This window comes from Nelumbo nucifera, chromosome 4 (genome assembly GCF_055504915.1).
Source record: "Nelumbo nucifera cultivar China Antique chromosome 4, China Antique-T2T, whole genome shotgun sequence".
NCBI lineage: Eukaryota > Viridiplantae > Streptophyta > Magnoliopsida > Proteales > Nelumbonaceae > Nelumbo > Nelumbo nucifera.
This window is the reverse complement of record NC_142652.1, coordinates 46,003,825-46,018,744: the sequence shown is the minus strand read 5'-3', so window position 1 is coordinate 46,018,744 and position 14,920 is coordinate 46,003,825. Positions and strand designations below refer to the sequence as shown.

General features: G+C 44.3%; 1 protein-coding gene across 1 annotated transcript; it reads left to right on the top strand.

Annotated features, from left to right (window-relative positions):
* The first annotated feature begins 11,246 nt into the window (after positions 1-11,246).
* On the top strand, positions 11,247-13,535 carry LOC104607006 (Pentatricopeptide repeat (PPR-like) superfamily protein). Its single transcript, XM_010272493.3, has one exon. The coding sequence runs from the start codon at positions 11,266-11,268 to the stop codon at positions 13,174-13,176; it is 1,911 nt and encodes a 636-aa protein (XP_010270795.1). The 5' UTR covers positions 11,247-11,265; the 3' UTR covers positions 13,177-13,535.
* Positions 13,536-14,920: the final 1,385 nt, after the last annotated feature.

Genomic DNA, 14,920 nt, shown 5'->3' with positions numbered 1-14,920 from the left:
GAGTCAAGTTGCAAATTTTATTAGATCACTCTTCTATACAATGGGGACGTGACATGTTGCCTTCAATATTGCCAAAACCTTATGTTAATTTAGTGATGAAGGTATAGTTGTTGAATAGGTGTGTGGATCTCTCCCATAAATTATATTAGACTCACACCAAATGGTAATTATTCTCCTTCTAGACTTCATAAATTGATGCGTTACTCCCCAACTAAAGCGGAAACGGATCTCATCTACTCACGGCAACTCAACTATATAAGGGCATCAACCCCTCTAGGGCCCAGGTACGTACGATTATTTGCTCACTAGTACACTTATCACTCAACTTTCAGCTCGCAATACTAACTTAAGCATCAAAGTGACCTCACCGGGTTAGCCACCCCAGGATCTCTAAGCTTCACTGTTTTGTAGACCGAACCAGCTCGCCACACAGCCAAGTTCTAGATCATCTTCCAGCTTGGAGCATCCATATCGTGCTCCATCATTTGGCGCCATCTATGGGAATCGATTAAAAGGTCATTCCAACCTCTATCTTACTCTCAATGGACTCTTCTAGCAACACCGGGAAAGGTATCAACATGAACGTCACCGGGGAGTAAGATCAGCAATCAACTCTCCCTCAAGGTCCCACAGTGTGTATCGGTTAGTTTACTATTCCCCTCACATTCTTGGGGGTCGCATCACTGTCTGTACAGCAGACCATCCCGCAAGTGAGCATCCTGCTCCCCTGGGTGGGCACTGCCTTCTCAGAGCCATTTGTGATTCCCCCCAGGGTCGGGCACACTTAGTTCGATGACCTGGTTCAATGTGTCTGGATGATGCAGATCCAAATGCAACAAGTCCAACAGTTCCAGCAATACTTCCTCTACCAGCAGCAATTTCCACCCTTGCACCCGAGGCTGCATAGATCCGCGCAGAATGTCGTCGATCCCCCATCGGGGTGAGGGGACATAGCAGGTAACAGTACTTCCCAGGAACTAGACTCCACCACAAGGCAGGTCAAACAGGCAACACACTTCCCCTGTCTCTCAGAGGTGGAACCTGGGAGACAAGCCTGAAGTCAACCACCCCGACAAAGCCAACCAATCGCAGCACGCGCGGCCTGAGAACAACAGGTCATGGAGAGAAGATCATCAGCTCGAAGCCCAGGGCGTAGACTCGAGGCAAGCCCCCTTTGTGCCGCACCATGACTAGCGCAGGCTTCATAACCAAGAGGAGTCAGCAAGAAGGAACCCCGATCCACCTCACGACAGTGTTCGGGAGCACAAGAGAACTAGGGTTGAGGTATCGAACTAGATTGAGATCAGCAACACCAATGCCGAGTCGGCAAAGAAGCAACAACGGTGGCGTCGCAAGACTTGTTGCTCCTCAGCCAGAAACAGTCCGCCAGCAAAGCCCAGCCAGCCAGTGGAGTAGACCAAAGAAAGAGAAGAGGTGAGCTCGGTGGCGACAAAGACTATACCTGCTCTACTGAGCCGGCCATACCCCCTGCCACCTGAGCTCCTAGTGGCCCCAATGCCAAAGGACTTCAAGGTCCCTCCGCTAGATAAGTATAATGGGTCATTCGATCCCAGTGACCATGTGGATGCCTTCTAGTCTCAGATGCACCTCGTTGGGGCTAATGAAGCCTACATGTGTATGGCCTTCTCCACCACATTCAAAGGAGACTTCAAGGTCCCCCCGCTAGATAAGTATGATGGGTCATTCGATCCCAGTGACCATGTGGATGCCTTCTAGTCTCAGATGCACCTCGTCGGGGCTAATAAAACCTGCATGTGTATGGCCTTCTCCACTACATTCAAAGGAGTAGTTCGGACCTGGTATAGGAACCTCACACTGGGCTCAATCAAGAGCTACGCTCAGTTTTTTGACCTATTCACAACACACTTCATGACCAGTAAGAATTGTCCAAAGTCATAGGAGAGCCTTCTGAATGTGGTACAGAAGGAAGGAGAGTATCAGAAGCTATATCAAGCGCTTCAATGAGACGTGCCTATAGACACTGGACCTCGATCCAGTGGTGCACCTCATTGCAGTGAAGAAGGGGATCACCCACAAAGAGTTCAAGTGGCACGTGGTAGCAAACAAACCGAAGAACATCATCAAGTTCCTCAAGCGATAGTGTCCACCTATTACTTAGCAATGAAGTTCCCAACTAATTACGGTGTGGGGGTCGTGTAAGGTGACCAGCTTGAATCCCATAAGTGCTACGTGGCCGCCTTGAAAGGAAAGGCAAAGCTAGTGGAGGACGTCATGCTCGAACAACCAGCGGAGCATACAGAGGAGCGAGCTGCCCTGATAGAAGAAATGGTTCATATACCGATTTCTAGGACCGAGCCGACCAAAACTCTTCAGATTGGTGCCTTAATTAGCGAACCACTCCGAACTTAACTTGTAAGTTTCTTACTAAAAAATCTAGACATCTTTGCTTGGTCTGCGGTGAAGATGCCCGGAATCGACCCTAAAAGAATAACTCACAAACTTAGCGATGAAGTTTAGAGCAGTACATTGATTAAGGCACCGATCTGAAGAGTTTTGGTCGGTTCGCTGATTGAGTAAGTTTCTTACTCAAAAATCTAGGCATCTTTGCATTGTCCGCGGTGGAGATGCCTGGAATCGACCCTAAAATAATAACTCACAAACTTAATGTGGACCCTCTAGTCAGGCCAGTAAGACAAAGAAAACGCAATCTTGCCCTGGAGCTGTGGAGGGTAGTCGATGAGGAGGTCAGGAAACTCCTTGCCGCAGACTTCAGCAAGGAAGTCCATTACCCGAACTGGGTCGCCAACCTGGTGCTGGTGAAGAAGGCCAATGGCAAGTGGCGCATCTGCGTCGACTACTTCAATTTGAACAGAGCCTACCCGAAAGATTGCTTCCCACTGCCCAAAAATGACCGCCTAGTAGACGCGACCTCGGGGCATGAGTTGTTGAGTTTTGTGGACGCCTACTCCGGCTACAACCAGATTAGGATGGACCCTGTTGACCAGGATAAGACTAAATTTATAACCAAACGCAGGCTGTAATGTTATAAAGTTATTCCCTTTGGTTTGAAAAACACTAGGGCAACGTTCCAACAACTTGTAAATAAAGTTTTTGAGTCATTGATCGGCAATAAAGTGGAATGTTATGTTGATGACATGGTCAGAAGACCCAATTTTCAAACTCTTTATTCAATGATTTAAATGATGTCTTTCAAATTTTAAGGAAGTATAATATGAAATTAAACACGAACAAGTGTGTCTTCAAGGTCACGTTGGGTAAATTCCTATGTTACATGGTGAACTGACGTGGCACCGAAGCCAACCCGAAAAAAATTAAAGCTATTTTAGATATAAACCACCCCAAAAAACAAAGGAAGTCCAAAGGCTGATTGACCGGGTAGCCGCCCTAGGCCGGTTCATGTATATGTCGGTAAGTTGATGCCTGCCTTTTTTCAAGGCAATAAAAAAGAACGAGTACTTCGAATGGACCGAGGATGGCCAACTCGCGTTTAACGAGTTGGAAAAGTACCTAAGTACTACACCGATTTTAACCCGACCTAAAGAAGGAGATGAGTTAAAGTTGTACCTCTCCGCGAGTGATGAGGTAGTCAGCTCAGTACTGATCAGAGAGGTAGATCGGGTCCAACGACCCATCTACTATGTTAGTAAAGTTTTGCAGGATGCCGAAACCAGGTATCTCGATATCGAAAAGCTAGCATATGCACTGGTCATAGCAATCTAGAAACTACGCTTGTACTTCCAGGCCCACACTATCGTCATCCTCACCAACAGACTCCTAAGACAGATTTTGCTCAAGCCCATGGTGTCTGGAAGATTAACAAAGTGGTCCATCAAACTGAGTGAATATGATATCCGGTTTAAGCCCCGCCTAGCGATCAAAGCCCGTCTTGGCGGATTTCATCGCAGAATGCACATTCAACACATCGACCCCGGAACTGACTAAGCCCACCAGTACGTCAGAGGCATTAATAGTGCGGCACCGGTCCCCGTCAGTGTTGGACTGACATGAGATGAGGAGCCATGGATCCTCCACGTAGATGGCTCATTGAATTTGTAAGGAAGCAGTGCTGGACTGATGTTGTACGAGATTAGCGAGGTGAAGTTAGAGTACATTCTCCGATTCGGATTCGAAGCGTCAAACAACGAGGTGGAGTACGATGCACTAACCACCAGGCTTAACCTAGCGAAGGAGATGGGATCCAAACACCTCGTCGTATGTAGCGATTCACAATTGGTGGTCAACCAGGTTAACGGTGATTACGAGGCTCACGACCAGACCATGGCAGTATACCTCGCCAAGGTCAGAGAAATTCTGTCGAACTTCCACTCTTGCTTTATCAGGCAAATACCAAGGTCCGAGAACACTGAGGCCGATGCACTGTCTCGATTGGCTAGTACCAGCAAGAACACGAAGCAAACAATATATATTGAAGACCTACCTTGTCCTAGCATTCTCGGGGGGGGGGGGGGGGGGCAGAAGAGGTTGCTCCCATGTTAGTAGTAGAACCGAGTTGAATAGACCCGTTCATTAATTATCTGCTCCACGGGACCCTGCCAGCAAAATGCAATGTAGCTCGGAGGGTAGAGCGTTAATCAGCCTGGTACCTCCTCATAAACGGATGGTTGTATAGGAGATTCTTCATGCTCCCCTACCTACGTTGGTTGTGACCCTCAGGAACCGAGCTTGTACTTCACGATATGCATGAAGGTTTATGCAGAGGACACTTGGGGGGCAGGGCCCTCGCCCAAAAGGCATTAAGACTAGGCTACTATTGGCCCACAATGAAGGTGGATGCACTCGAGCTTGTCAAGAAATGTGACAGATGTCAAAGGCACGCCAGCATCCCACATTAACCTACTACCAATTTGAAGTATCTTACTAGCCCATGGCCCTTCACGCAGTGGGAAATCGATATCATCGGTTCTTTCCCGCTAGCAATTGGGCAGAGGAAGTTCTTGGTCATAGCAGTGGACTTCTTCACGAAGTGGGTGGAAGATGAATCGTTGGTAAGCATTACAACCCAGAATGTGCAGAACTTCTTCTGGAAAAGCATCCGTGCCATTTTGGACTACCCAAGTCCTGATTTTGGATAACGGGAAGCAATTTGAAGACATCAAATTCCAGAACTGGTGCACCGAGATGGGGATTCAGCAAAACTTCACTTCGATAGCACATCCACAAGCAAATGGACAGACCGAAGTGATGAATAGGGCTATCCTCTGCAGACTGAAAGCTCGCACCGCACGAGCTAAAGGTTTGTGGGTGGATGAACTACCCGGTGTCCTCTGGGCCTACCGGACTACCATCAAGACCGCGACCAGTGAGACACCCTTCAACCTCACGTACGTGACGTAAGCTGTGATTCCAGCAGAGATTGAAGTACCGACGTTGTGGCTTGAAACCTACGACGATGAGCTCAAAACTAACTTGGACCTCATTGAGGAGGTACGCGATCTGGCCCACATTCGTACTACAGCTTACCAACAACGAGTAGCTCGGTATTATAACGCCCGAGTTAGGAAGCGACTATTCCGACTCGGCAATCTGGTCCTTCACAAGGTAATGGTACCTAAGCCCGGGTGGGTAAGCTCAGCCCAAATTGGGAAGGTCCTTACCGGGTGAGACAGGTGTTCGGAGAAGGAACCTACGAGCTTGAGACCATGGAAGGGAAGCAAGTATCTCACGCTTGGAATATCGACAACTTAAGGAGATACTACCTATAAACCTCAACACAAGCAAAAGATGACCAAGTCCGTAAGACCACCGATCTGATCCTACAAACAAAAAACTGGAGAGAGGATCTTAAGTCACTCTTAGAAGCCTACGGACGAAAAGCATAATTGTTCTTATTCCATTGATAAGATGCTTCAAGTACATAGTAAAAAAAGAAGAAAAATAAAGATTACAATTGTTTAGCCAAGCTTGGAGGCTCGGGACATCAAGTATTTACAAAGGGGGGTCCAAGAAAAGAGGCATCAAACAGTTCGGGGCTCCTCATCCCCAACAGAAGCTTTAGCAAGCGGATCAGTCTCTATACCTCGACGGCATCGGCCTCCTCTCCCCCTCCCATTGTCTCATTGTCGAGAAGGTCATCGTCGCTCTCCGCCTCGGAATCCAAATCCTTGGTGGCTTCAACGACCATCTCCTTGGTGATCTTGGAAGTGGTGATGGCGCTGAGGTCGAGGTGGGGAAGTTCACACCGGGTCAACCAGTTATTGAGCTTGAATCCCTTGCGGTAGCCCGCTATCCCAGCCTTAACTAACCTCTCTCGAAGCTCTGCCAATGAATTATACTCTTCAACCGCCTTGATCTTTGCCTCCTCCATCGCCTGATGTAGGATTTCAGTCCGCTCCTTCATAAGAGCCTCGAGGTTCTTGTTTTCCCTTTTCAGAGCCACCTTGCGCTCCTCAAGTTGCTTCTTCTCCACCTCGAGCTCCTTTTTCTCCATCATCAGCAGAGTCAATAGCTCCTTCTTGGCTCACGCATCATTTTTTAGCTGACTAATCTCGCTGCGAGCTAAGTTGATTTTAGAGTGGGCAGTTTGAGAGGACTCCTCGGCTTCAAGAGCTCGTTTTAAGTTCACCTCAAACTGGTAGACCAAGGTGTGGATAGAGGAGTTTACCTGCCAAAAGAAGAAAATAAGTACAAGTATGAAGAAAAATTTAAGTATCAAGTAACCTAAAGGCTAAGTATGTACCACCACACAGTGTGTAGCCGCTTGGGCCTCGTGCTGAGCAACCGGCAAGTCAGTCCAACGAGCGACCTCCTTGGCAAACACCACATCCTTTCTCTTGAGAAGGCCATACATCGAAGTCAAAATACTCTAAACTAAAGTATCGCTGCTCGAAGATGTGGCGGTCATTGGTACAGGCTAAGGCTCTAAAGATGTGGTTTCCTCGAGTACGCGGGGTGGAGTGGCCTTGCCTAGGTCCTCCTTAACCAAGTCGATCATGGAAGGCTGTTTGGGGATGGATGGGAGTTTGGGGGTAGAGGTGGCAACATTAGAGGTGTTGGTCTCGGTATGGAGGTGGGCCTTCTTGGAGGCCCTCTTCTTCTTTCCCTTCTACATGCTCCCGAAGAGCACGTCAGTGGGGATGTCATCCATGGCAACTACGACAAGTGATGAACTAAGTTAGATACAACACTGAAGTAAAACAAACAGGAAAAAGGTGCAATAGTTAGAAACCTACCAAGAGGACTTAGACCGGCTTGCATGAGCTTCTCCTCGTTCACGAATTTTATGAACTTCAGGCCGAGTTTCGCACAAGATCGGACCTCCACCCTTGTCTTCGGGTCCAATCTGACGTCGGGGTCCTAGATGGCTGCCCTCTAGTGAGTCGGGAAAGACCACCCCTCGGTGTTACGGACCATGAAGTAGCATCTCTTTCAGGCCGAGACCTTGTTAGGGAGCTCGTGCAACAGCTTGTACCCGAGGTGAGGAGACATATAGTAACTTCGCCTATGCTCGGGTAGTACATAGGATGAGTTCTTTTTGATGGAAAAGATCGAAGAGAAGATGTCAAGGTCTAGAGGTCAGTTGTAATCGTGGAAAAGGGAAATGGTACCTATGATGTTACGAATGGAGTTCAGATGTAGTTGGCCTATGGCAATATCAAAGAACTTAATGACTTTGATTATGAAAGCGTGGAGCGGAAGATGCAGCCCGGCTATGAGCTTCTCCTTGAAGTCCACGATCTCATCATAAACATGATCCCAAGGAAAGTTGCCTAAGGGAATACTGTATACAAGGTTGTTGGGAAGTCTGTATCGAGCTACCAGAGATAGGAGCCTGTCCGTTGTCATGGTAGACCGACCGAAGCTGTCCGGCAGGCGACCTCGGTGTGAGGTGGAGGTCGACCTACCAAAGGCCTCTCACTCTCGCCAAGGTGAGTCTGCCTTGGACAGATTGGTGCCCACATCTTGTGCCAAAGTGCCCACCACGGCAGGATGAGGCTCTGCGATCTGTGTCGAGGTCCCCACCTCGGCCCCAGTGGACTCACCGCTCCATCTAAAAGGCTATCTAAGCTAAGACTAAACATATTAACAAAAAGGACAACGGAATCAAAAGCAAAGGAAGGCGAACTCACCGAAGGAAGACAGAAAAGAGCAAGACAACCTCGGACCCAAGAATAGCAAACACTGAGCTGGGATACTTGAACACAACCATAAGGACTATGGATTCGCAGTTTTGTGGTGAAGAAAATGGGCCCTTCAGCCCCTATTTATAACCAGTATATTCGGGAATCAACGGTCGAGATCCACACAATCCAACGGCTCCTAGGAAAACCGGTTGCATGCTTCCCGATGTTGGAATCAGTTTAGCGCACATTTTGACTTTTGTGGAGGCTATAATCGGCTTGACGTCCCCACATACCTAATGCGTGATCTGGGTCACTTCCTGGTTGAGCTAAGCGGTCAAACAGGTTTGACCAATGGTCCACCCTCCATATCACCTAGACTTCATGCCAAATCCACCTGGGCTCATCATGAATTCCTCACACCGGGTCAGAATCTTTGGTACGAGGAGTAGGGGGCAATTGATGAGGGGTGATTTGGCACAACCTAGTAAGAAAAGGTCGCGTGGATACTATCCGACTGAAGGATGACAATTCAGCAAAAGGAGCCTAGTTAGCAATTTTTAGAGCTTGGGTGTTCAGTCACCTCGGCACAGAGCCACTTCGTCATAAAGTCACCTCGGCATAGAGGCACCTCGGTACCTAATCCAGTTTGGGGCCCAAGAACCGAAGTGACATGTAATCAACTCCAGAAGCTCCCCACCGGATCACACCGCATAACGGCTGGCCTTATCCTCTCCCCACCCGGATCGGGCGGAGACTATAGACTTTATTAACTGACATGTTACTCTCCGACTAAAGCGGAAACGGATCTCATCTACTCAGGCCGAAGATCTCGAAACCGTTTCGTGAGACCTACGGCGGCTCAACTATATAAGGGCATCAAGCCCTACAAGGCCTAGGTACACACGATTATTTGCTCCCTAATACACTTATCATTCAACTTTCAGCTCGCAATACTAACTTAAGCATCGAAGCGACTTCGTTGGGTTAGCCACCCTGGGATCTCTGAGCTTCACTGTTTTATAGACCAAACCAGCTCCACGCAGCCAAGTTCCAGATCATCTTCTAGCTTGGAGCATCCATATCGTACTCCATCAAGCATCATAAGGAGCAAAATGGTTTGTTAAAAATAAGAGAAAGACGGGAAAATGTAAGAGGTCCAAAAGGATTGTAAGGCCAAAGTAAAGGAGAATAACAAAGGAAGAGGTTGAAACGGATGATCATGAATGACCATTTTAATGTTGGGGTGAAAAAAGACAATGAAAATCGGTTAGGTCGACCCATCCATGTTCTCTGTTGGTCCTATGACCCATTTAAATATCTCTAAAATGGGACAGAGCACATTTTTCTAAACACAAGGCCATGTCTGGTCTTGCAATAGGGCAACGTGGCAAATCTTAGCAACAGTACTAAATAACCATTGATTGAAGAGTTTACATCTCCGCCCACAAAGTCCCGCCCCACAATACATCCTCACCGTGTATTGGAGCATCTTCCGATGATAGCATCAAAACTGATAATGTCATGGTGCTCTTAATATACGGCGGGAATGTACTGTGGGGCGTTGTGGGTAGGAATGGCAACGGGGCGGGATGGGGACGGGGAGCCTCTCCCCATCCCCGTTCCCACTAATAGGGACAAGGTTATCCCCATGGGATTCCCATCCCCGCAGGGATCCCTATTCCTTGTGATTCTTTATAATGCTAATTATTTTATTTTTGTTTTTTATTTTATTTAAAAAAAAATAAAATAATTAACATTGACAATCGTATTAGAAAATATTTAAATATATTCAACCATATTTTAAAATATTAATATATAGATGTATGTTTATATATTTACATATATAGCGTATGCATACATATATACATATATATTAGTGGGGATCCCACGAAGCGGGAATCGGGGTCCCCGTGGGGTGGAGAGTGCTCCCCGTCCCTGCCCCGTTCCCTCTAATGGGGATGAAAATTTCTCCATCCCCGCTGGGGGAAAATCAACCCCATCCTTGCTCCATTCAAGGCAGATCCCCACGGGAATCGGAGAAATGGAGAAAATTGCCATCCCTAATGGTGGGGCGTAGATGTGAATTCTTGATTGAATGTCCATTCTGTGAGGACACATCCTATTTGGTCACTTTAACCTATTAAAATATATGGGAAATTTAGAGTTAAGCCAATCTAAGGGATTTTTAGGGATAAGTTGACTGTGCCCCACCACCTCTTTAGAAATCTGAAATTACAACCACCTCATAGTCTACTAGTAGTCCCTATAAACTACATCTTGCCCGTGGATTTGGCATGAATCCACAATCAAGATTCAGTCCACCCCTAAAAGTCTTAGCTCCACCCTAAGGGTGGATAGAACGGTTAAAACCCCGGATTTTTATTAATACCTCCACCTATGATTCATTATCCTCCTTGAATTTTGCCCACCTGTTATTATTCCAAATGTACAATTGTACAAAAGTTTACGGGTGGATTGAATAAAAACCAACCTGATACTGAAACCACTTTGATCAAAGATTTCTGGGTCAATGATTTGACCATCTAGTTCAACAATATGTTCTAATTTAAAAATATAAAAATAAAATAACAGTCAAAAATTGTTGTTCAGGTCAAACGAATCGATAGTTCAACTGTTGGAGCCAATGGATTGCTAATCAAGTCAATAGCTTTTGGTCAAGAAACAGGTTAAGGGTGAAATGAAACTGGTTGATTGGATAGTTCCTGGGCCGAAAACAATGACGTTGATCAATTTAATATTCATTTAAATTACATTAATAAAATTTTAAAATTATATAATAAAAATATTACAACTTGAATAGTGGCCAACTTGACTATCACAAGGATCGTGTCACTCTTACCACAATCTTGGCCGATCTTCTAATAAAACCCGTGCAATTGCACGGGTTCCCCGACTAGTATATTATATACCGGTCCGTTTGGTTAAGTAGATTTTGGTTCGCTCTCCACCTTTTCGGTCAGGCTTTTCGTTTTTATGAGCTAAATTAGAACTGCTTTACGTCCACAGAATGAAAAAAAAAAAAAAAACCGTTATAATCTCCTGTCTCTGGTTCTTCCAAATGTCACCAATTCAGTGGCTATTATGATCCTCAGACACAGAAAAATCCAGAAGGAGATAAGGTATATATACTCTCTCTCTCTCTCTCTCTCTGACCAGTCCAATGGCGATTTCCAGTTCTCCTGACTGGTCACCGACCACCATCACTTCTCACAGGAAAACCCACTCGAGAACTCCATTTTCAACCTCAAAAATTCTCTCATTTCTCTCTGTTTCCCGCTCAACTCGACCATTTTTTCACATTAACTGTTCTTTCTGTCCCTCACCCCTGTTGGAAGACGACTCCACCAGTGTCAAGACCATTGAACCTCAGCAGAAATTCCCAGATTTAGAGCAATGTCGGGGACCAAAACTTGAAAACCCAAATGTTTTCTTGCGCGGATTGTTGAATGATCGTCGAACCGAAGCACTTGCCTTTGAATACTACCAGAAGGCAAAAATTCAACCGGAATTTAGACCGGAGTCTTCGACGTTACAGCTTCTTATCAGGTATTTGCTCAGATCAAAGAAATGGAGCTCTATTTCATTGATTTCCGAAGATTTTAAGGCTTTCTCCGTTTTCCCTGATAGAATTACAAGTTCTAGATTGGTGGGTAGTTGCATTAGAGCCAGAAAATTTAAGACTGCTAAGGCCTTGCTTGAAAGTTTTGAATCCAATGGAGAGCTTGTTGTTTCAGCCTTTGATTCAGCAATGAGAAGCTACAACAAGCTCCATATGTATAGCAGCACAATTTTACTATACAATCAGATGAAATCTGCAGGAATTTTGCCAGACCCTAGTTGTTACTGCCATATCATGGAAGCTTATAGGAAAATTAGTGACACAGATAAAGTTGTTTCTCTGTTCTGTGAATTTGAAAGCCGGAAACTTATAGAACCAACATCGTTTTCCACTCAGATTTATGGGATCTTATGTGATTCTTTGGGGAAATCAGGGAGAGCTTTTGAAGCTCTTGAATATTTCAGAGATATGACAAAGAAAGGAATTTCAGAGGATTCTTCAATCTACTCCTCTCTGATTTGTTCTTTTGCAAGCATTCGAGAGGTCAAGATGGCTAAAGAGATCTTTGAGGAAGCCAGGGAGAAGCAAATGGTGAAAGACCCAGCTCTGTTTCTAAAACTTATTTTAATGTATGTGGAAGAAGGGCTAATGGATAAAACTCTTGACATTGTTAAGGCAATGAAGCAAGCAAAAATTAGAGTTTCAGATTGCATTTTCTGTGCAGTTGTTAATGGTTACTCTAAGAAAAGAGGGCCTAAAGTAGCAATAAGAGTTTATGAAGATCTAGTCTCACAGGGTTGCGAGCCTGGTCAAGTAACCTATGCTTCTGTCATAAGTATCTATTGTGGGATTGGGCTTCATACTAAGGCTGAGATGACATATTTTGAGATGGAGCAGAAGGGTTTTGATAAGTGTATTGTAGCTTATGCTACCATGGTCTCTATGTATGGGAAAGTTGGAAGGCTAAGGGATGCTATGAAGCTCGTGGCTAAGATGAAGGAAAGAGGGTGTGAGCCAAATGTTTGGATCTATAATTCACTCATCGATATGCATGGGAGAGCCCAAAACTTGAGGCAGGTGGAGAAGCTTTGGAAGGAGATGAAGCGAAGGAAGGTCGCGCCTGATAAGGTTAGCTATACCAGTTTGATAACTGCATACAGTAAAGCTGGAGAGTTTGAGGCGTGTATAAAGCTTTACCAGGAGTTCAGGTTCAATGGAGGCAAATTAGACAGAGCCTTGGCAGGTATAATGGTTGGGGTTTTCTCAAAGAGCAGTAGGATTAATGAGCTGATGAAGCTTTTGCAAGACATGAAATTAGAGGGGACAGGTTTGGATGTGAAGCTGTATCGGTCTGCTCTGAATGCACTGAGAGATGCTGGACTCCAAGTTCAGGTGAAATGGTTTGAAGAGAGTTTTGCTTCTACAAGAATTAAATTCTTGACAGTCAACAGGAGTCTAAAGACCATGATGACAAAGAAATATAAGTTAGGTTCTTTTGAACAAAGCCTCTGAGAGGTCTTTTTCTGGATTTCTATGGCTTAATCATCAGTTCCATCAAAACAAGAAAGGGCCATATAGGATTATTGCTTCTCTGACAGCTCCTGGTTTTTTCAAAAGAACTGCATTTGTTTTGTAGATTTTTGTGTACAGCATCTGAAAGAAGCAACAATATGCATGATAACACATACCATGAGAACTTGAAATCAGTTACAGCCACTCTATTTGTTTCATTTCAACTAGTGAATGACCCCGTACTAAGTACAGGGAATCAGTAATGTTAAATTTACATTATGAAATCAATAATGTTAAATTTATATTTATTAATATTTTAAATAATCATTAAAATTTTAAGAAATATTTATTTCAAAAAATAGCTTTTCAATAATTATTAGAACATGGATAGTTTTCTTTTGTTATGATACGTAGAGGGTTAATGATTAACTGAGATTGATAGAATGTAGGTAGAAGTGATTGTGGATAACCACTTTTGCATTTTTTGCATTTTTTAGGAATGAACTGAAAATGGTGGTAGTGGGTTGTGGGCTTTAGCAACAACTAGGGGTGGATTCAAGTTGAGCCGAGCCGAATATTACCAACTTCGAGCTTAGCTTGAGACTATTCTACAAGGCTCGAGAGCTCGAGCTCGGTTCGAGCTAAAACCTTGAGCACAAGCTCGATTTTGAGAAAAATATTTTATAAAAATAAAAAATCATATATAAAAATATTTTTATTTGATATTTAAAAAATTAAGAATTATAATAATTAATAATTATAATATTTTTATATATATTATATATATTAAATATCATATATATATACATACATATATATACATATATATCAAGCCGGCTCGCGAGCTGAGCTCTAGCAGCTCGTGAAAAGCTCAACTCGTTGCCACCCTTAGCAGCAACTTATCGGAAAATGCCACATGTCTAGCTTTATAGAAAATGAGAAGGCCACTTGTTTGAATGGTGGCAGTGGGTTGTAGACTTTAACAACTTCTCGGAAAATGCCATGTGTCTAAATTTGAATACTTTGAAATGCTTCTCAAAATTCGTTTTCTTATTTACCAGTTTCCAAAGTAGGGGTCATTGTTTGGTTCAATTCTAAAATCTTAGGCTGACAAGTGTGAGAACAGTCGTGCCATTAACAGGATCACTGTTAAGAACCATTTTCCCAAACTTTGGTAGAAAGAAATTCTAGACCAACTCAACTGGGTTGTTGTGTTTAGCAAGATCAACCTCAAAAGCAAATATCACCAAATTCACATCAAGCCCAACAATGAGTGGAAAACAACCTTCAAGACCAAAGAAAGCCTATACGAATGGTTAGTCATGACCTTTAGATTATCCAATGCCTTAACCACCTTCAGGAGGGCAAAATTATTCAACCCTTTCAAATTTTTCTTAGAAAATTTGTTGTATATTTTTTAATGGCATTCTTTATATAGTAGAAATACTAATCAACACTTTCCCTTGGTAAGTTGTACTACTACAATATGGTAAGTTGTACTCATCTCAATTCATGTTAGATTGTGTATGGATTCAACACTTTGGGTCCTCTTGAATTCACAATTTTACCCATCCCAGCAAAACCCATTGTGAAGGTCAATGAGATCCGGAGCGTCACAAAGACATATGTGGTCAAGTCAAGACTTGAGGCCTCTAACAAGTATTACAAGGCTCAAGCTGACAAGAAGTGAAGAAAATTGTTGTTTTGAGGTTGGAGACTTGTTTTGGGTTTGTACAAACCCCAG

What these genes read in the sequence shown, in the direction of transcription:
- LOC104607006 (XM_010272493.3), top strand. Translation starts at nt 11,266, where the DNA reads ATGGCGATTTCCAGTTCTCCTGACTGGTCACCGACCACCATCACTTCT.